At 45.6% G+C, this 23,074-nt stretch overlaps 1 protein-coding gene across 4 annotated transcripts in view; it reads left to right on the forward strand.

The window, feature by feature from the left end:
* The window catches only part of LOC309973746 (zinc finger protein 12), a 60,130-nt gene that overhangs the window by 25,734 nt on the left and 11,322 nt on the right, over nt 1–23,074 (forward strand). Inside the window, exons 3-7 of one of the 4 annotated variants that reach the window (XM_082858154.1) lie at nt 6,878–6,942; nt 13,659–13,785; nt 14,054–14,149; nt 17,000–17,107; nt 20,297–22,762. In XM_082858154.1, the coding sequence (XP_082714280.1) occupies nt 6,928–6,942; nt 13,659–13,785; nt 14,054–14,149; nt 17,000–17,107; nt 20,297–20,397 (447 nt within the window). In that variant the 5' untranslated portion in view covers nt 6,878–6,927 and the 3' untranslated portion in view covers nt 20,398–22,762. Of the gene's footprint in view, nt 1–5,464; nt 5,893–6,877; nt 6,943–13,658; nt 13,786–14,053; nt 14,150–16,999; nt 22,763–23,074 lie in introns of those variants that run through there. The other 3 variants (XR_014326837.1, XR_014326836.1, XM_082858155.1) reach the window with 3 other exon arrangements.

Below are 23,074 nucleotides of genomic sequence, written 5' to 3' on the forward strand. Positions count from 1 at the left end.
TCGAATCTGATGTTGTAAGTGAGCAGGACCTTGTGGGGCCTTCCTGGGACGGATTCTCCCCATGTCTTCTGCCTGCTTCTTGTCTTTAGAAAATTTTAGCCTCCTAGCCTTCCTTGAGTTCCGAAACGGACAATTTAATCAGAGAAGGGAGAAAGTGCAAAAAGAAAGGAAAAGAGTCCAAAACGACCAAATAATACTAGTGTAGCCATTAAACAAAGTCAAGGACCTTTCCTTCTTCCTCAAGGGCTGTAGATACTGTTCTGAGCCTCGTCCTTGGAGCTGTTTTGCAGACTGAAGCCCCCAGCAGGTGGAAGAAGTGAACTGCATGCTGCCCAGAAGCACGTAGACCCCAGACCAGCTGGAACCAGAAGGTTGATGATGTTGACCTCAAATTATCTCACCACCAACCAATCGGAAGAATGTCCACAAGCTGACCACACACCCCTCAACCTCCTCTCCCTCACCCCACTCTTTTGTAATTCACTTTAAACATTTTTTAAATTTTATTTTGGGACTATAGTTGATTTACAATGTTGTGTTAGTTTCCAGTGTACAGCAAAGTGATTCAGTTATATGTACACAGATATCTTTTCTTTTTCAGATTGTTTTCCCATTTAGGTTATTACAAAATTTTGTGTTTTTTTTCGTTGCGCTGTGTGGCTTGTAGGATCTCAGTTCCCTGACCAGGTATTGAACGCGGGCCACGACCGTGAAAGACCAGAATCGTAACCTCTGCGCCAGCAGGGAACTCCCTAGGTTAATAGAGAATATTGAGTAGAGGTCCCTGTGCTATACAGGAGGTCCTCGTTGATTGCCTATTTTATATATAGTTGTGTGTGTACGTTAGTCCCAACCTCCTGATCTATTCCTCTCCCCCACCTTTCCCCTTTGGTAACCATAAGTTTGTTTTCTATGTCTGTGAGTCTGTTTCTGTTTTGTAAAGATGTTCATTGGTATCATTGTTTTAGATTCCACATAGAAGTGATATCATATGGTATTTGTCTTTCTCTGTCTGACTTCCTTCCCTTAGTATGATAATCTCTAGGTCCATCCATGTTGCTGCAAATGGCATTATCTCATTCTTTTTTATGGTTGAGTAGTATTCCATCGCATGTATGTACCACGTCTTCCTTATCCATTCCTCTGTCGATGGACGTTTAAGTTGCTCCCATGTCTTGGCTATTGTAAATAGTACTGCTATACATATTGGGGTGCATGTGTCTTCTTGAATTATGGTTTTCTCTGGGTCTGTGCCCAGGAGTGTGATTGCTGGGTCGTACGGTAGCTCTAGCTTTAGTGTTTTGAGGAACCTCCACACTGTTCTCCGTAGTGGCGGCACCAGTGTACATTCCCACCAACCGCCTCACCCCATCTGTAAACACCTTTCCCTGAAAGCCATTGGGGAGTGGGGGCCTTCTGAGCCCTACATACCTGGACCCCTTGCTTGTTGCCCTGCCATAAACGCAGCACTTTCCTTCACCGTGACCTGGTGTCAGTAGATTGGCTTTAGTGCGTTCGGGCGAGTGGACCCTAGTTTGGTTCAGTAACAGCGTGTTTGCAGACAAGCAAAACTATCTCCTCTCCTCCTCTCTTTTCCTCCTGTGGATGCAGTTTAATATAACAACGGCTGTAGCTCTAATGCAGAAATATCAGTAGAGTGAAGCACAAGTGCTTTGTCAATACAATCCTTTCGGCATGAGAGTCACGTGGAGAAAACATTACAACACAGATGCCTGGAGCCAGCCTCACAGATTCTATTTCCACAGCACTGAGCTAGGGCCTAATTTTAACTTTCTCAATTGACATGCTTCAGATTTGGAAATCTCTGGTTGGGATGGGCCACCCAGGCTGGTGCAGTAGGGGGGCTTCAAGGCGTCGTTGAATGAAATAAGAAGGAGGGAGGTGAACCGTGACCTGGATTTCACCCAGGCATCCTCTGGCAGGGCTGTGGCCAGGCCATGGGTCCACAGCTGAGCGGACGTCTGTGTCAGCCTCCAATCCTCCTGCCAACGCATCCGTGACAACCCCTCCAGCAGCCCGGTGCTGCCGTGGATAAGCAGCCCTGGGATCGGAGTTCAGCCCAGGCACCTACCTTGTACATGCATAGTGCATGTGCTGGTGAGGAAAGCACCCTCTCCACCGGGAAGCCTGGAGCACATCCTCCCGTACAGCCCTCAGAGGGGACCAACCCTGCTGACACCTTGATCTCAGACTTCCAACCTGTGTAAATGTCGGACAGTGCATTTGTGTTGCTTAAGCCCGCCAGTTTGTCGTACTTGGTGACGCAGCCCAAGCAAACCGCTACGACCTGTATTTTGAATAAGAAGGAATTCACATGTGACGGTCGCTTTCATGCTTCCCCTGCCTTTATTTTTATATTTTTATTTTTTAAAAAAAATTTATTTTCTTAGTCTGCGTCGTGTCTTAGTTGCGGCATACGGGCTTAATTGCCCCGTGGCGTGTGGGATCTTAGCTCCCGGACCAGGGTTCCCGGGCCTCGAACCCACATCCCCTGCATTAGAAGGCGGATTCGTTACCACTGGAATACCAGGGAAGTCCCTCCCCTGCCTTCAAATTAAGACGTGTCGCTGAACTTCAAAGAAGAACCTGTCCTTCTCTGTTAGATACAAACCTGAGTTTTCTTCTTAAACGTTGCGTTTCCCTGTTGTGGTAGATGTATTAGTGTTGGAAAAAATGGCTGAGAGACTTTAAGAGGAAAATGATTTTACAAATCCTGAAGATGGCTGCCAGTTATCGTGATAAAATTACTATGTTAACAGAGCAAAAATAAACAGGAGACAACACAGATAAGTACTTAGGAAATGCAGGATGGGAAAGGCTGCTTCAAGGACAGTGTCAAAGCACATGAAAAGTATGAAGTGGAAGTGAAGGATTTGAACACAACATAGTTTTTTAAGTGTGTGTATAAGAGAATGTGAGAGTAAAAAGTTAAAAAGATAAAGAACAGGGATTGACAGATACACACTTGTATATGTAAAATAGATAAACAGTGATGACCTAGTGTATAGCACAGGGAAGTATGTTCAATACCTTGTAATAACCCATAATGGAAAAGAGGCTGAAAAAGAATACATATATTCTTACATAAATACATGTAACCGAATCACTTTGCTGTACACCTGAAACCTTGCAAACCAACTATACTTCAGTAAAAATAGAGAACTGACAAAATAGGGGAAATATCTGTAGTTAATAGAGATGCAGATACACAAGGAGAAAGCTTTGTTTTGTAAATATCCATATATATGAAGAGATCCTAAGGAAACCAAACTAAAAGGTGGCCGTTGCTGCTTCTGGTCAAGGTGCAGTCGCAGGGTCCAGGTTTACCCTCCTAGCTTAAAACAGCTTTAAAAAGGGGGAAATGTATGAAATGACGGTTTTTCGCCTTTTGGAGAGAGGGGTGAGTCGTGAGGGACATCAGCTCACTGCTGGACATCCTATTCATTGGGATGACTCCGTCCTTATTCCCTTTTTTAGAGCATTTCCTCAAGACAACTGGTAATAGAAATACTTCCAGAGAGTGTCCAGGGCAAAGTACAGGGCAGGGGGCTGGGGAGCCCAGCATGTCCCTGGGCTGAAGGGATAGAGTGAGGTGTTGAGGTGGGCACAGCAGCTGGGGTTCACAGGCCACCCCAGCGTTCTGCTGCGACCCAGTCGGTGCACGTGGGTGAGCTGAGAACTGGAGGCTTGGTGTTGGGCTGATGGGTGCGCTGCCCACCCACGGTGCTTCCGAGCAAGGTACTCCGTGTAGCTGACGTCTTTACGTGGTGAAAATGGAAAATGTGAGAAATGCGCCCTGGAGGTTTGCCAGGCTCAGGCTCCGAGGAGGCGTGGTCGCTGTCATTCCTATAGGAGCAGCATTTCATTGGTGAGAGTGTCTCAGTTCAGCTGGGGAAATCAGGAATGGGTTGTGTGCTTATTCATTTCGACTAATCATCACTTCTTATTTCCGTTTTTAGAGGATTTCCTCAAGACGCTTGTAATATAAATAGTTCCTCTGTCCCTTTCGTAAGTATCTAAATCTTTTTAAAAGCTAAATCAGTCTCTTGCCAGCATTACAACCCAGGAATGTTTTTGTTAAGGACCTGAGAGCTATCTTCTTTATCTCTCTGTCACTTGGGGAGTTTAGGCTAGGTGTTAGTCACTTTGCTCTGAGCTGTAAGTACCTGCTTATCCTAGAAATAGGAGCAGTTGTCTTTCTCCTTTGGATAAAGGGTATTAACTAGCATGAATAGCCACCGAGATTACCAGGTGAATTTAGGATATACTCTGAAAGAATGTATGCCATTTTTATGGTGTTGTCAAGTCTTTTCACATGAGACAAGTTCCCGTTTATCTTGAGAACATGTATGCAACAGATTTTATCTGCTGAGCTATAAAAAAAAAAAGGTGAGGTTGATTTCATTCGCACAAACATTAGTGGTCCGCCTGTGGTGCACAACACAGTCTGGTTTAATGGTTATTCAACAGTAAAACCGTTTTCTTTATGTCTACATTTGTGGAGAGGATTTTCTCGGTTGGCAGGAGATTTTATTTTTTATTTTTGTTAGTTACTTAATGGGACTGCACTGCGCAGCATGCGGGATCTTAGTTCCCCAACCAGGAACCAAACGCGTTCCCCCTGCAGTGGAACCTAGGAGTCTTAACCACTGTACCGCCAGGGAATTCCCTAGAGATTTTATTTTTAACTTTTCCCCTAGCAGATTTTAAGGAACAGTTGGCCAAAAACACAGTTATATTATTTCACCCCCAAAATAGTGATAAATCATTACCCTTATGATTCCATTTTTGAGAAATGATATTTTTACCTAACATAAACAGTATCTTCGTTAAGAGGTAAGATCCCAGGTGTCTGTGTGTACATTCTGATTTTCGTACAGTTTTTAAAGTGTTGGTTGTGCAAACAGCTACAATTTCTATTTTCTTTTCTTTCCGTTGGCAATATTAGTTTGTATCATGGCTGGTCATTTATTGTATCCTAGGATTTGAATTAAATTTGTAGCGTTTCAGTTAAGCGAACGTGATACACTCTTTCCCCTCTCCTGGCGGTGGGGGAATCTCAGATGTAACCCGAAATGTCTCAGGACAGGGAAAGGACCAGGGACCCTGGAGGCCATCACACAGCCCCCGCTTGAGGCCACAGCTTTCCTTGATCCCCAACAGGAGTGAAGACAAATGGGCAATTGAGTCCCTGGTCCAGACGGCCCACCGTCGCAGCACAGCAGCTCCTCTGTGACAAATGAGATGAAGACATTTAAGTCGCTCACTAACTGGACGGCGCGGAGACTTCTGGGAAATAGAGTCTTGGTACTTGTTTCGCTCTCCGGTCGGGCTTTGGCAGGCGGACTTCCGGTGTCCTCCTGCGCAGGTGCGCCTCACGGTTTCTGAGGGTTGGCGCACGCGCGCCGTCGCCTCGCCGCCCTCGCTTCCTGTGCGTGCGCGGGTCGGCTATGGTCGTCGTTCCCTCGTCTTGGCCTCTTGCCGAACATTTCGGGGCTTGCGGGGCTGGACGGCGTCCCGCCCGGCCGGCAACAAGCGCGAGCGGGTTGTGCGGGCGGGGTTTCGCGCAGGCCGGGCGGAGGCTGGAACTGGGACCCGCGAGCTCGAGCCGCGGACCCCGCGGCCTGGGCCGGAGTGGCCGAGCGGCCGGCGGCGGTGCAGTGCCCGACCGTCTGCAGCGCGCGGCATAGCGAGTTCCCGGGAGAGACGTGGGCCTGAAGGGAGCTTGTGCCGTAGGCCAGAGCCGGCTCCTCGGTCCCAGTGGCCTAGGGAGGCGGAGAGGAGGGACCCGAAGAGGAGCTCGCCGGAGGAGCAGCTCCCGGACCGGAGCCTCGGGAGCCCGGGGACGGTCAGCGAGTCTCGACGGGGTTGGTGCGTCTGCGTGCCTGCAGGCGGTTGTGGATCCTGCGGCCCTTGCAGAGCGGGGCTTGGGGTACCCCACCGCGGGCCCCGCCGTAGTGTGATCGGGAGGGTTTGACCGCTTTCCGGAGGTGGAGGGGCCGGGCTGGAGGGCAGGGCCGGCTACTCCGGATGGGGCTCCCTTCGGACTTGTGAGCTCCGGGTGTTCTGGGGGAGCAGGGGCCACAGACTCGGCCGAGACGTGCCTCGTCCTCCCCTCCGTCCAACCCCGATCCTCCACGTCCTCTTGTCGCTGTGTCGGCATCTCGCACGTGTCTCTCAAAGCGCGTCACCACCTTGGTTGTCTAATCTAAGCGTCCCCTGCTCCCCTCGGTTGTTCCCTGTGGATTCTCACAGTGTAATCGGTGCAGGATGAGTCTGCAAGGCTTCTGTCCTGCTGCCTCGCTTGAGGAAGGAAGAGATTGGGCCTGAGAAGGGAGATGACTTGTCCTAGATCCTCACCGGGTGTGCACGTGCGGTCGCTACCAGGAATCTAAACTCCTAGGGCAGGTGTTCTGTCCACTTAAAGTCAGTTTTAATGAAAGAGTTTTTTGAGTGTCGCACTGAAGTTTGTAAAATTTGTACAAATAATTGAAAGACTGAAACGCACCTGTGTCTCTTTATTCCGGGTATGCTGTGGATTTCCTGATCTAAGTTGTTAACAGACTTAGAGGAGATAAACTATAAGCGTTTTTTAATTTCATATTTATTGACGGAGGTTTAATTTAATAGGACTCAATGTACCCTCGCTACTGAAAAAAAAGTATCCCCTCAGGTACCCCAGCCACGTGGGAGTTACAGACCTGAGGGTGGTTGCTCCCTCCTCATTCTAACAGGCCCTTCTGAAGATGAAATGGCGGGTCTCCCACAGGTGTCTCTTGTGGAGCGCGGGGCGGGTGCTCGTGCAACCCCGAGCCGCTTCAGTCGTAGCTTCACTGCCTGCGTTTTCCTTCTGCAGGTCCGCCTCCACTGTCACAGTCCTGCACGGTGTTCCAAGAGCAGCGGAAAATGAATCAGCCCCTGGTGAGTTTTGTTGTTTACTTATTTACCTGCTGCTGTTCTTTTGTGATAACACCTTGGGAGGCGAATAGTTCAAAATGTGAAATGGGAAAGTAGGAGTAGGGAAAAGATGTGGTTCGACAAAGCGTAGAGGAGCAGGTCAGTACCAAGTGTTTCTGGCAAGTTCCACGTGTAGATCCCACGATCCTCTTATAGACACAGTACAAGCCTCGTGTTCTTGACATTTGTGGCAAAACGCCATCCCTTGCTTGACTTACATTGTCCTGCCGAAGCACTTTTGTTCTCGGGCGTTAAAGGTTTCCTTGAGGATCCCGCTGTAGGCCGCTAGCCTTCCTGAGCCACAGCCCCTAACGTGTTGACATCGGTGCCTTCCTTGTGCTTCCCGTAAGCCGAGAGCACGCCTTCCAGGGAGCCCTCAGGGCATAGAACTTTTCTGTTCAGTAGAACACCGTTGTCACATAGGTACATTGTTTTCAGTGCTCAGTCCAGGGATGCAAAGAGGAGCATCTGGAAGCACAGCCTTGTCACCCTTCCAGTAAATTTTCTTCTTTGTCTCTTACAATCTAACAGGGTCGTGTTACACACCATGTAGTGATGTCTGTGGCAAAGATTCTGTGTTTCCCAGCTGTATTGTATCGTGCAGCCTGCGGTCTTGGTTCTGCCCCTCCCCGGAACCTGATCCGGTTGAGGTGACCTGGCATCCAGCGTACAAACCAGTGGAGATTTGCCAGTCGTCACCTCAGACCACTGTCGCCTTCCCATCTGCAGAGTCGGCTGTGTTGGTTTCTGTGACAGATCTCTCCTTGCTCTCTTCCTGACTGATTCTTTCTTCCCCCCTCTTTGTGTGTTGTCTTTTCACTCTTGGTTCATGACTCTTCAACCTGTCTGATCTCACTCTCTGGTGCTCTTCACCTACAGCTCTGTCAGTTCTCCCAGCTGGACCAGATAGATGCCTCTGTCCAGCCACTTGCCAGCATCTCTGTGGAGTTTGTCCAAAGGGCGCCTCAAATTGCTAGATCCAGTAGATCCAAGAATGACTATTTACAGCTCCCCCGCCCCTTGCCCTCTCCTTTTGTCCCTGGCAGCTCATCGTTGCATCGTCTAGCCTGTCACCCTACCCAGAAAAATGGGTTCATTCTAAAGTCCTTCTCCAGCCTCTGTTACCATGTTGTAGTATTAGGCTTGTTAATGTCGTAGTCTAAATGGTTTTTATTCATTCCCCTTCATCCCATAGTTGCTACCATTAAGGTAGCTTATCTTTTCATTTCTCTAGTTACGGAAACTTTTTCTGTGCTGCTACCTCTTTCCTCCGGCAGCTCAAGTGTATTGTGCACGCTGAGTATTTCTCCTAAAATATTAATCACAGCATTTTGTCTGCATATGGGAAGCACTTTGAGGTTCCCTGGGTGACTGGACAAACGAGGTAGCCGTTCTATGGAGCCATTAACCATCGAGCCTAGCACTGGGGGGAGGTCGTATGTCGCTGATGATGCGTTTGGATGGATCTGTGGGGTAAAATCCTGATCGGAGACGCTTAGGAGAGAGGAGTGGGAGAACTGGGTTTGTTCCGTTCCCAACTGTTTCAGGACGTTTTGCTGTGATGGGGAAAAAAGAAATTGGACAGTAGCTGGAGTAGGAGCTGAGGTCCGGGGAGGATGTTGTGTTGTGTTGTGTTTTGACGGGAAGTAAGAGTGGGAATGATCCAGTAGATGCGTGTGGGGGAGGGGAGAGCTTCTGCCCGGGGTGCTGGAGTGGGGAGGGGATGGCAGAGCTGGGTTGCAGGTGGGGAATCCCTCCGATGGCTTCTCTGTTCTCAGGGAAGCAGCTCCTCAGCTGAGGGTGAGGGTGAGGTTGGGGGTTTGAGGAGAGAGCAGAGCTCTGGGGCCCAGTGGACATTTTCTGCTCTGCTAATGGAAGGATCCCCAGAGGAAGTGTCCTGCTTGCCTCGTTCTTGGCTTGGAGACCATTCACAGCATCTAGTATTGTGTCTTTTTTCTTAGACACAAGAAATATCAAATGTTTTCAGGTTCTGCATGTGATCTTAAGAAGCACTTCTCTGCTTCCAGTAGCTTCTCTTCTCCGCAGGGAAGGCACTTCACAGACATCATTACAGGAGAGGAAGAGAATCCTGCCCGTCGATGTGTAGGGAAATCCAGAGTGCTGACAAAGCAAAGTCTGGTTTTATTTATTTATTTAAACTTTTATTTATTTATTAATTTAGTCATTTTTAGCTGCGTTGGGTGTTTGTTTTTGCCTGCTGGCTTTTTCTCTAGTTGTAGCGAGTGGGGCCTACTCTTCGTGACGGTGCGTGGACTTCTCATTGCGGTGGCTTCTCTAACTAAGGAGCATGGCTTCTAGGCATGCGGGCTTCCATTGTTGTGGCTGGCGTGCTCAGTAGTTGTGGCTCACGGGCTTAGTTGCTCCGCAGCATGTGGGATCTTCCCGGACCAGGGTTCGAACCCGTGTGCCCACCATTGGCAGGCAGATTCTTAACCACTGCGCCACCGGGGAAGCCCGAGAGCCTGGTTATAAATGCATCGTTAGAGCACGTGGCTCAGTGACTCGGGGAAGGGTGACGGCCCTCAAGTGACCAGGACTTGGGTAGCTGCAGAGGTTGTCGAGGCTCTCAGAGCAGCGTGAGGTGGACTGGATGAGGCTCCTGAGGTGCTGGTAAGGACCTCCTTCCTTAGGACGTGGGCCTCCCGTCAGGAACAGCGGGACGTGGATGCAGGCAGACCCTGAGGTTGACTGAAGAGCCTCCCCTCTGTGCTGGTTTTGGTTTCATCCTGTGGAGAAACTGAAACCTTGTAATCGGGACAGTGAGTCATCTGATCTAAAGATGTCATGTGTAGAGACCGTGGACGGCATGAAACACGGGGTGGGGTGCGGTGGGTCAAGTCAGGGGGACTCGGCTCCAGCGCGATGCCCGACAGGAAGGGGCTAGGCCGCGGCGTGTTCCCGCTGGTCCTAGGCCCCGGTAAGCAGTATGGACGTTCCCTTGGGGTTTTTCTGAATCGTGAATGAGGTTGAGAGTATTTTCACACGCTTAGAAGCTGTTTCTTCTTTTTAATGGATAGACAGTTTTTAGAGCAGTTTTAGGGTTCCAGGAGAATCGAGCAGACAGCAGTTTCCTATGCCCGTCCCTCTGGGTTCCCTCCCTTGATAACCTCTCAGGCCTGTGTGGCGCGTCATCTCAGTGATGGCTCAGCATTGACCCCTGACTCTCCCGTGGAGTCTGTAGTTTGTATTAAGGCTCCCTCTCTGTGTCCTGCTGCCCAGGTTTGGACAAGTGTGATGACCTGCAGCCACCACTGCAGTGCCACCCAGAAGCATTTCACTGCCCGAAACATCCGTGCCGGTCACCTGTTCATCCCCCCCAGTGTCCCCAAGCCCCCGACAGCTGCTGATCTTGTTACTGTCTGTGTATTTTTGCCCTTTCCAGAATGTCACGTAGTTGGAATCCTTCTGTCTGTGGTCTTTTCAGACTGGTGTATTTCTGTTTTTGTATGAAGGGCCTGTCATGTCCATTGCCCGTCTTCCTGCCCCAATACTGTCTTGTTTTGTTTTGTTTCGTTCTGTTTTGTTTTCCTTGTCTTATTGGCTTTCAGAGTCGTGTTAAATGTTCCTAAATTTTTCCAGTTGGGGTCATGTTAGTAAACATTGTTTTCCAAGGTTTATTGTCTTTTTCCTGTATTTTCCAGCATTGCTATGTAATTCATTACTTTTTTTTTTTACTTTGAGAGGTTGAATACTATGCATTTCAAAAGTTTCTCAAAATCAGCACGTTTGTGTGGGTAAGATTCCTAGTTGAAGAGCACCCTCCTTGGTCAGTACTGAGGTGCAGCTTCTTTGCGGGCGGAGGCGCGTGAGGGGGGAGGAATGCATCGGTCTCGTGGTTCCCTTTCTGCTGGGTCTCAGTTCCCCTTTCTGGTTCTGGGCAGTGCGTCAGCCACTCTCCTGGGACAGGCCAGGCAGGTGGGGTCCTCGCTTCCTGGCTGTGGAGGCTGTGTGTGTCTGGGAACACCTTTCTTTTTCCCTGAGGAGCGAGAGGACCCTTTTGGTTGTGGAGCGGCGTCCTAGGACTGCGGCCCCTGGGCCCCCGCTGTTGTGTGTCATTTGGGCCCCAGCCATGCATGGGAGATCTCTGACACAGGGACGCAGCTGTTAAAGCCCTCTTGGGGTTTTGTCATGTACAATCCTCTGAGGAATACTCCTTTTCTCTAATGGAATTCCAGTGCTTAAGGTTTCTAGCCACTCGTGAAAAGAATCTCAGAAAGGAAAGGAGACCTGTCCTCTCTGCCACCAAGCAGGGGAGTGAGCCGACACTGTGAACGTAACGCTGAGAAAGTGGCTTGTGGGAAATGTGTAACCAGTTCTGAGTTGTGGGATTACAAGGCTGTCTGTGTGGAATCTTACTGTACCAAGTGGTCTTTTAAGACACATACGTCGTGGGTTGTTCCCATGTGTTTTGAAACTAACCTAAAACCCCTCAATATTTGCAGTTCTGATTGCTTTCTTAATTTGTTATCCAGGTTTCCTGACATCCATTTTTTTAAGTTTAAAGTGCAATTTTCTCATCTTCCCTTTACATAAAAGTGAACGTGGGCAAGCCACTTAACCCATCACCAAATAGAAAATCATCTGGAACATTCACATGAATGCTGTTTTCAAGCAGCAACAGTGCATATATTTTTATGCCCATTACCAGTGAAAACTATAATGTTTTCTTATTGTGCTGTTTTTTTCTCATCCGGCAAAATTACAAGCGATTAGAAAAGCCCCACAAATCACACATTTTGTGAAATTACAAATGCAGAACCGGAAAGGAGAATAAGGTGTGCGTGATTCTACTTCTGCTTTAAAATGAGAGTAGTTCATGGTCTGATCCCTCACTCTCTTGCATTTGGTAATAACTTTCAGTGTGTGAACGTGTGGGCCCCCAGTCTTCATCCGGGCAGCCACAGGTGTGACCAGTGACGCCTGAATGGAATATGGGCAGAGCTTCTGGAAGACTTGCTGTCGATTTCTGAGACAGGCTTCTCGAGGCTGAGCCGAGGCAGTTCTGCACAGACGCTCGTCTGCCTTGGGCGGCAACCAGCTCTTCCCCCCGCCCCGCTCACCCCCCCACCCCCCACCCCATCCCCCGGTGTCCTGTCAGCAGGTGGGCACCCTCAGCCTTCCCAGGCCAGCAAAGCCTGGGTCCCGGACGTCTCTGCATCTGGAGCTGGGGGTCAGGTGATCTGGCATCTCAGGGGACCTTGCTAACAGGACCCATCCTGCCTCTTCGATTGCTCCACATAAAGAACTTTGATTTTCAGTCAATGTCAGGAGTTTGTTGCCATCTTAAATGGCCTCTGAGCTTGGCGTGGTCTTTTCCTTAACCTCCTCCACACCATTCCTCCCTCCACGTTCTTTTGAAATCACCTGAACTTTTTTATGTTTAACATGCTGGTCCTGTGTTGTATTCCTTTCTTGGCAATTGCATAAACTTAACAGCCACATTACATTTAGTTATTTAAATTTACTTCTCTGTTTTCTGCTTCATATTTGTCCTCCTTTCACGAGTAATGGGATACACTTTAGATTATCAACAATAATAGTAGGTATCATTGAGAAGCATTTTATGTCCAAAGAACTATGTTAAGTGCTTTCCATGGATGAACCCATTTGATATTGATCTGTATCATTAGGTGATAGGTACCATTATTATCTTTATTTCAGAGGTGATGGTACAGAAGGAAACAGTTTGTAATGACTGCTGTGAGTGTTCGTGAATTTATTCAAAAGATCCACGCTAAAACGTCTGGGTGTGGCGATTTCTAGTTCTTTTGTGAGCTCTCTGTCCCTTGTCAGGAGTGTGCTCCTCCCCTGGAAGGTGTTCGTGGGGATTCCAAGTCCCCAGCTGGGAATTAGGGGCAGCTGACCCAGAAGGTGTTCGTGGGGATTCCAAGTCCCCAGCTGGGAATTAGGGGCAGCTGACCCAGCTGTCCCCGACAGCTCGTTTGGCAGGTCAGGGTCAGACCATTCCAGGCTTATCTTCATAGTAAAATACAGAACTAGGATGTGTTGCCTGGCTTGCTTGTTACTTTGGGAAGTGTGGCCAGTACTGCAGCTCAGCTCCTTCTGTGAGCAGTAGGAGAAGCTTAGGACAGGAATGGGACACATGTGTCCGGAGTTTAGGAGAGAAGCCTGGGCTGGCGATATAAATTTGGGAAATGTTGATATGTAGATGGTAATTAAAGCCATGAGGCCAGATGGGATCACCATCAAAGCAAAGTGTAAAAGAAAATAACTGAGCCCCAGGTCCCTCTAACTTGAGGATGACTCAGGGGAGAGGAGGAGCCAGCAAACAAGACTGAGAAGGAGTGGCCGGGGAGGTAAGAGGAGGACCACGCTGTTAACAGTCTGGAAGCCAAGCGAAGGGGCACAGTGCATCCCGGGTTGGCACGCATGCCCTCAGACCTGTGCTCCTCGGGGGCAGGGGCTTTGTCTGCTGTTGTAGGTCCCCAACAGCCAGGATTGTTCCTGGCTCACAGTGTAGGACAATATTTTCTTTCTTTGCTGTACACTGAACGAACTCATAGCAGTGTATTTATTTTCCTCCCACGAGATCCATAACGTAAAAGTATACAGTGTTAACTTTCTTGGTGAGCTGGGTGAGCTCTTGTCCCCCTAAGTCTTCTCCACGTCACCCAGTTCCCATCACGGTGCCATTACAGGGGCCAGTGTCATTCAAGGACGTGGCTGTGGACTTCACCCAGGATGAGTGGCAGCAGTTGGACCCTGAGCAGAAGACAACCTACAGGGATGTGATGCTGGAGAACTACAGCCACCTCGTTTCTGTGGGTGAGGAGAGCCTGCTTTCTGAATTGCTGAGATAAACAGGATTTCCCTCTAACTTACTGACTTTAACTTTGAATTTAACGGGACAAATGTGAGTAATCTGGGGCACCAGGCAGGAGGGCATTTGGTCTTTGCCTCCAAGTAGGTTCTAATTTTGGTACAGCACAGATGGCCACTTCTGTTGTGTAGCTCGAAAGGCAGCCCTTTGCTTAGATGACAGATCTGGAAGCCCAGCAGCCAGGCTCAAGTTCTCTCTCATTTCTGTTAACAGGGTGTCACATTATCAAACCGGAAGTTATCACCAAGTTGGAGAAAGGAGAAGAGCCATGGATAGTGGGAGGAGAATTCCTACTTCAGAGTTACCCAGGTGTGTGAGTGAGGCAGTGAGGAGGTCGGTAACTCAGAAGTGTTTTTCCCTGGAATTTTTTAATGGTGCCGAGCCTTAGAAGTGACCAAGGAGAGTTGCTCGTGTGCTGTAGCTACACGAATCTCACTCCCCAAGACTTCCTCCTTCCCCACAAAAGCTTATGTTGGTAGAGCTCCTCCACGCTTGCTTCTACCCAGAACCAAAGCCACTCACTTCCTTCTTCCTCTTAAACCTCAGATCCTCTTGTTCTTACAGCATATTCAGTAACCTCTTATCGTAGATTCTTTTTGCTTTCAGGCATTCATAGTCTGTTACTAGAGAATAACTCGTGACTCTCCATATTCTTTTACCTTCCTTTTTTCTTCTTTCCCATGAAATGCCTCAGACTTGTTTCTGTCTGCAGTTTCACTTCTCACTTCTCTTTCCTTGAGGTCAGAGGTCAAACCCCCATCTTGTGCATAAACCAGTAAACTCAGTTCACCTTTGCTGTCATGAGCACAGGTGCTGGTCATTCCTGAGACGAGTGCTGCTGGAGTTTGGATCTCCCTCTTCCTCCAAATGCCCATTTTCATCTTGTCTCCTATTTACTGTTCTGTGGCCAGGGCCTTGAATGCTGTCGTGTCGGAGTAGGTGTGGAGTGAGTAGGAGGTACAGAAATGAGTCGTGGATCATTTATCCTCCCACCCCCCCCCCCGAAATGTCTCTGAAGGATCTGCTTCGCACTTCAGTGGTTTGTCCCCCGACTTCTTCAAAGGGCTCCTCCTGTCTGAAGTCTTGAGGGTTTTTGTCTGTTTAATGCTGCATTGTCCACCCTGTCCTCTGGTTCAGTGTTTCCTGTGGGAGCAGTAGGCGCTCCTTCATTCTGACTGGATTTGCAAGATGTGTTCATCTGCCTTTCTAACCCATCTTATCACTAGTCTCATAGGGTAAGCCTACAGCAATTCCCTGTTGATGCTAAAAAGAATTTAAACTGCTCCTCCTTTAAGAATTACCCAATATCGGCCCTGTGTTACCTGGAAATTTTAATTTTCTATTGTTTTCCGAAACTCCGGATAAACTCCCTTTGGTCCACACTTCTAAATGTCTTCTGTTTCATTGGGGTGTGGGTTATTTGTCCAGATTACACATTCTTTAAGTCTGAACTCAAATATTCAAACCCTCCTTGAAGTTTTTACTTCCAGCTCTAATCATCACTCCAATCTCTTCTTTGACTTTGACTCCACCTCATCATGGTGATGCCTTAAAAAAAAAGCTAGGTCTGATCAAGGAATCTGTTATTTGATTATGTATTTTTTGCTTGAGCTTCTGCACACCACGCCCCCCATAATCCAATAAAGAAAAGGCCATGTTCTCTCCCCTCATCATAGTATGTAATATATAGTACGTTTATTTCTTTGATAATCTGAGGAGCCAGGTCAGTGAAAGAACCTTCTTGTCCATTCAATCAGAAATAATTTATAGGCAGGTATTTCTTTTTATTTTATTTTATTTTTTTTTTTATTGAAGTATAGTCAGTTTATAGTGTTGTGTTAGTTTCAGGTGTACAGCAAAGTGATTCAGATATAGGCATTTATTTCTAAATATGTGACATCCCATATATTCTGCTGGTAGTCAAAAGATGTCCATATGATTAAAATTAAGAACAACTATGATTTCTATTGAGGGGTTCAAAAGAAATAGGAAATAGAGCCATACTTTCTAAGAGGTTTTGGTTAAGAAAAGAGAACAGAGATGCATGGGTAATTTAAAAGTCAGCATTGCACATGGAATGTTAATGTTCCAATGCAAGGCTGAATCAAAAATATATGGAGAGTAATTATTTTCACCTTTAAGGGGAAATGGAGCTAATTAACTTGAGAAAGGACTTGAATAGTATTTTTTTTTAAGCATGGACACACCCTAAAAGATAGGGTTTGAGTGGATCAAGGCTGGAAGTCCAGCAAACTTAGTGAAACAATAGGAGCAGAGACCTGTGGTTGAACGTTATCTGGAGCATTGCTGGTACCAGACATCTCGGTGTAGGTGACAGTGCCTTAGCCTGTGATCTGTCTCTCCACCTGATGTGAAAGTGCCATGGTGTAAAGTGCTGATCCACCTCCTGAGACTGATTCCTCCTTGTCCTTGTCCAGTGGCTAAACTCATTGTCACCCCATCAGTTTACCTGTTTGCAGTGAGTCCTTTCACATCTAAGAATTGGTCATTCACCCAGCATCTTTTGTCTTCTCATCATTGCTCCACGTTTGTATTTTACCTTCTATACCCAGTTTTGAACAAAATCTTAAAAGTAGCAAAGATGAAAGGTGCTTGTGTGTGTTTTTGCTGCGTTGGGTCTTCGTTGCTGTGCGTGGGCTTTCTCTAGTTGTGGCGAGCAGAGGCTACTCTTTGTTGCAGTGTGCAGGCTTCTCACTGTGGTGGCTTCTCTTGTTGCAGAGCACGGCCTCTAGGTGTGCGAGCTTCAGTAGTTGCGGCACACAGGCTCTAGAGCGCAGGCTTAGTAGTTGTGGCACATGGGCTTAGTTGCTCTGTGGCATGTGGGATCTTCGCAGACCTGGGCTCAAACTCGTGTCCCCTGCACTTGCAGGCAGATTCTTAACCACTGCACCATCAGGAAAGCCCGGTGCTTGTGCTTTTGTCAGCTTTTCTCACCACTGGAGATTGTGGAGGTTGTGTGTGTGCATGTGGGTGCTTATTCCAAACCAAAAGAATAAGGGAAAAAAGTACACTTGGAATTGTTTTCATCTGTCCATGAAGCTAGCACCTGTGCCACAAAGAAATGGCTTGTGTACAAATCACATCTCATATCTTATATAGGAAGATGTATAAAAATTGGTTAATTTTGCCTCTTTTTAGAAGAAGACTGGGAAGCCCATGATCTGATAGAGGGAGCCCGGGAAAATGAAGACAAACATTCAAGGCAAACCGAATCTGTCAACAACAAAACCCTGATTGAAGAGAGAGGTAATGTTTTTGGTAAGACTTTTAATGTGGACACAAACCCTGTTCCTTCAAGAAAAATATCCTGTAAATGTGACTCATGTGGAAAGAGTTTAAAATCTACTTCAGAATATATTAGTAGTGATGGAAGCTATGCAAGAATGAAGCCAGATGAATGTAGTGCATGTGGGAAATCACTTCTCCATGTTAAGCTTGAAAAAACTCATCCAGGAGATAAACCTTATGAATTTAATCAAAATAGGGAGGCTTATGCTCTAAATGAAGGAAGTATTTATCAGAACATTCATATTTTAGAGAAACCCTTTGAATATATGGAATATCAGAAAGCCTTTCAAAAGGGTACAGTGTTTGTTAATCATATGGAGGAGAAGCCCTACAAGTGGAACGAATCTGAAATAGCCTTTCTCCAAATGTCAAACCTCAGTGTGCACCAGAGAGCTCATATGGAAGTGAAGCCCTATGAATGCAATGCATGTGGGAAGTCCTTCTGTAAAAAGTCAAAATTTATTATACACCAGAGGACTCATACAGGAGAGAAACCTTATGAATGTAACCAATGTGGGAAATCCTTCTGCCAGAAGGGAACCCTCACTGTACATCAGCGAACACACACAGGGGAGAAGCCCTATGAATGTACTGAATGTGGGAAAACTTTCTACCAGAAGTTACACCTCATTCAACATCAGAGAACTCACTCAGGAGAGAAGCCCTATGAATGTAGTTATTGTGGAAAATCATTTTGCCAGAAGACACATCTCACACAACACCAGAGAACACATTCAGGAGAGAGACCCTATGTTTGTCATGACTGTGGAAAAACCTTCTCCCAGAAGTCAGCACTTAATGACCATCAGAAAATTCACACAGGCGTGAAACTCTATAAGTGCAACGAGTGTGGGAAATGTTTCTGCCGCAAGTCTACTCTGACTACACACCAGAGGACACACACAGGAGAGAAACCCTACGAGTGCAATGAATGTGGGAAATTCTTCTCTCGGTTGTCATATCTCACTGTACATTACAGAACTCATTCAGGAGAGAAGCCCTATGAATGTAACGAATGCGGGAAAACCTTCTACCTGAACTCAGCCCTCATGAGACATCAGAGAGTCCACACAGGAGAGAAGCCCTATGAATGTAATGAATGTGGAAAGTTATTCTCCCAGTTGTCATACCTCACTATACATCATAGAACTCACTCAGGCGTGAAACCCTATGAATGTAACGAATGTGGGAAGACCTTCTACCAGAATTCAGCCCTTTGTAGACATCGGAGAATACATAAAGGAGAGAAGCCTTATGAATGTTACATATGTGGGAAGTTCTTCTCTCAGATGTCATACCTCACTATACATCACAGAATTCATTCAGGAGAGAAGCCCTATGAATGTACTGAATGTGGGAAAACCTTCTGCCAGAATTCAGCTCTTAATAGACATCAGAGAACACACACAGGAGAGAAAGCCTATGAGTGTTATGAATGTGGGAAGTTCTTCTCTCAGATGTCATATCTCACTATCCATCATCGAATTCATTCAGGAGAGAAACCTTTTGAATGTAACGAATGTGGGAAAGCTTTCTCTCGGATGTCATACCTTACGGTACATTATAGAACTCATTCAGGAGAGAAGCCCTATGAATGTAACGAATGTGGGAAAAAATTCTACCACAAATCAGCCTTCAATAGCCATCAGAGAATTCACAGGAGAGGGAATATGAACGTACTTGACGTGGGAAGGCTTCTCTGAAGTCACACCTCATTTAATGTCACAGAACCCTCAATATTCCTACCATCCTAAGATCACACAGGTGAGTGTGGACAAGCCTTCGAGCATTATAGTCAGACTTGGAATCGGAAGTTCACAGGATGGAAACCACAACTGTAACTAGGCCCCATGATGGGTTGACAAAAGTAAAAATTTATTGATACTTAAATTGTACATAGTTTCATCATGGATTCAAACTGTTTCACGTATCAGGGAATTCAGACCAAGGGAAAATCTCTCAACTTAAGGAATGTGGAGAACATATTCTGTTGGAAATTATGAATACTGAAAGTTATGTTTCTGATAAAATATAAAGCTTTTTGTAAAAAAGGAGCCGCAGAAGATGGCTGTTGTGAATAAATATGCTCCTTATGTAAATAGAAGCTGTAAAGTTGTCAGGTAGCTAATCAAGACAGCAACATGGCAACATTAAGCTCATATATGAGTGGGTCCTGAGGATGTAGGACTAATGCTTTCGAGGGTGTTTTGGTCTGTTTGTTTGCTTTTTAAGATGCTGCATTACAGGAATTGTTTGTTCAGTTTGACTCATGTTTGAAAAGGCATCCTATTCTTATTAGAATAATTTCTAAGGCATATGGTAAAGACCCATTTTAAGTAGCACCACTATGTTAGTATCTTAAATGCATTGTTACTGAACTGAACTAATATTTGAAAGATAAGAAGTATGCTTCTTTTTGTAATCTTCCCTGGTATTTATAAATGCATTTTATCATTGGTAATGAACTAAGTCTCCATAAGGGAGCCAGTGTTTTTAATAATGTTTTCAACTGTATCTGAATTAGCAAGAGATAGAAATCTATGCAAAAAATAGAAAATGGCATAGATAATTTACAACTGTTAATGCCAGAAGTCTGTAGTGAGGAACATAGGACTCATTGCACTCAGTACAGTTTTTTAGCTGAACCTAAAATAGTTTCATTTTAATCTAATTTTTTCCACCTACGGTTTTTTATTTAGATCCCTACCTAAGTGTAAGTGTGCAGAGCACACATAATGTGTAACCTAGGAATTAATTTTATTTGATACAATGGTATTTTTAAACACTGTGCTTTGCTCCTTCCTGAATGGATTAAGAGTGGGTTCATATGGCTTTGTAGCTGGCATTGTTTGGGTGACCACCCTAGTCACTCGCTCCTTATTGTTGGCTGGCCAAGTTTGGGTATCCATTTCTCGTGACAGAACAGAAAAATCCTGATTAGTTTCAGCCAATAATGATAATCCCTTTCTCATGGCCAGCAACTGGTTTAGAGTGGTCCAAGGACCCATTCTAGACAAATAAAGGAAACATCTGACAGGTTATTTCTGGAAAAGTTTTCTTCAAAGCTTCAAGGAATCATGCTGGGTGAAATGGAACCTTGTTGAACTTTTCCTCCTCTGGAATGTGATGCCTGGCTCTGTCTTTCAGCAGTGAATTATGATATAATTTGCACATGGCAGAGCAGAAAGATTGGAAGAACCTGGGACCTGGGCAATGCTCTTGAGCCACTGAACCAGCCAGCCATGTAGCCATTCCACCTCTGGACTGTTTCTTTTCTGAAAGACTAAATTTATTTTTAAGATGATTGATTTAGGTTGTTTTTAGGGATAACTAAAGATACAGAGTTTGTAGGAGTTATGCGATTGAGAAGTGGACTTTAGGCAAATCATTTATTTTGAGCTGTTGATTTCAAAATTACCTTATTTTCTGTAAATTTTGGTGTAAATAGTTTAAGCATTAGAAAACCTGAAACCATTAAATGTGTATGTTTTTCTAAATTATGTTACTGACCTAAGAACCTCTGGAACCTGATACGATGTCAGGTATATCTATCTTTTGGTAATGCATGACATAAATTTTGTTTAGGTTAATTTGTTATTCATGGATCATTGCTACCATGCTGTTGACAATATATGGTGTCAGGTAAGGACCTACTTCTGTTGTCCAGTGATTAGCCTGATAGCCTGTATTATTTGAGTAATTCACCCCTTACCACGGAGATGAAATGCCATGCTTGTCATGTATTTCTGTCACTCATGGCACCTGTTTTTTGTTGCTTATCACTTTTCCACCATATTTGTCTAGATGATCTTGAGTCTGCTACATAACAGGAATTAAAATTCTGGTAGAGTGTATAATAGTTTTGTGTAGCAACTATATTTGTTGAAATTATATTTGCAGAGGTTTCCTACACTAGAGGGAAGTAGCTTAAATAAACAGTATGCATTTTAAGTAAAATATTTGAAAAGTTTAAATGGTTTACCACATTCTTTTTCTCTTATGGAGTGCCTGACATGAAAGGGTCCTGTACATGTAAGTGGTCCTCAACTGCCTCTTCAGTAACGCAGTCGTGGGATTTCTTTATTGTTTCAGAGATGTCAGTGTTTTCATATTATTACATCTCTGAAATTAGGATCTATAGCATGTTCTGAGTCAACTGGCACTGATTTTTTTTCTTCCTTAGAGGTACTTAAAATAATGGGTTGTCTTAGATTTGATGGAATGCAATATTTGAAAAGTTTTTAACTACTCCTGGCAAGGCCTAAGTTCATGAAAGAAGGCACCACAGGGGATGGTTCTGTTTCCCCACCCAGCAGCAAACCGAATGTGGAATTGGGCAGAGCAGGAGTACTTGCTCTTTATACACAGTTACCTCATACTGTGGAGTGTGAGCAGATTTGGAACTCCCAGGGGGTTTCCAAGGGCTGAGCAGGAGGTCGACCCCTCCTGGCACATAGAGGTGAGATTCCCTCAGGGTTTTTTGTCTGTTTTTTCAGTTTTCCTAGTGTTAGTGAAATGGTGGTTCATTTGATGCTTCTGTGGCCTCTCAAACAGGTCAAAATGAAGACCATTCCTAACCCCAGGGCCCTCTTCTGAGGCAACAGAGAGTCACCCTCTCTTTATTCCACCTCAGTGTGGCTGGCTGGGCTGTCCACTCTAGCGCCCCAAAGAAAGTTGTATGGATAGATACTGGTAAGGATGTATTGGTATGTTTGTATACTGTGGAAATATGTAAAATGATACAGGCATCTGGGAAACTAACCTGGAAGTACCTTTTAAATTCAATAATATGTGTGCTTTATCATGCAGTAGTACCCCAATCTGTTGATAGATCCCAGAGAAATTCTATACACAGGAGGATGTATATACAGGGAATTTCACCACAGCAGGACTTTTGAGATATCCTAGGTGACTGTCATTAGAAGAGGTGAGTAAAATGTGGATCAAGCAGTGGGGTGGTGTCCAGCAGTTAGCAGTGTGTGCTTTGTTGTAGCACAGCTGATAAACATTTTTAGATATGAATGAAAGAAAAATGGATGGAATGAGATTTTGTGCAACTAAAAAATGTTTACATCAAAGTTACACACACACCCTCATAGAGGCCACAGTAGTATGTGCTTAAGGTCATACCTTCATCAGTGTGAGTACCTGTGGGGGAAGGGATGGAATTGGGGTTTGGCATGAAGAAACAGTGGGGTCCACACAGAAACCAATGCTGATAATAAGTATGTTTTTAACTGAGTAGTACAGTTAACACTGTGCCCAGGACTCCTCCAGAAATATGAAAACATGCACACAGGAAAACTAAAGGCCCCTAATTAAAATCCCCAATAATGTTTTATTCTGTTCAGTTTTAGCCAGAATTTTATAGCTTAGGTACCTAAATGATGCCTCCTGTGCCTTTTCTGGCAACTTCTACCCAAGCCAACTTTCAGGAAAATGGCACAGCTGCTTGTAAACGTTATGATGAAAGAGTTCTACATGTGAGTGTCTGCATCACTTTGTAGAACTCAGTGTAATAAACTGGGCTGCTGACTGTACTGCAGTGTTACCCTGCTTTGTTTATGAAAGAGATTCCCCCTTCAGTTTCAACTGGCACATCACTGGAGATTTGACTTCTCAACTTACCTTTCAGGTAGGTGGAGCCAGGTGATTATGTTGGAGCCCATTAGGGAAATCTGTGTCATCCGCTGAGTCACATTCTTAAAAGAGTCACATTCTTAAAAGTTGGTTCTTCACTGCCTTTCCTCCTTCCCTTGCTTGGGCTGTGTTTGATAGAACTTATTCTAAAACATATAAAAACCATTTTGGTTTATGCTGTACAAAAAAGAGGCAGTAGGCCAAATTTGGCCTATGATCCATATTTTGCCAACTCCTGCTTAGGGGATGGAAAAGTAATACGTTGAAGGGAAACTTTTCTCTGGA

The sequence above is a fragment of the Leucopleurus acutus genome (genome assembly GCF_964270905.1).
Source record: "Leucopleurus acutus genome assembly, chromosome: 16".
NCBI lineage: Eukaryota > Metazoa > Chordata > Mammalia > Artiodactyla > Delphinidae > Leucopleurus > Leucopleurus acutus.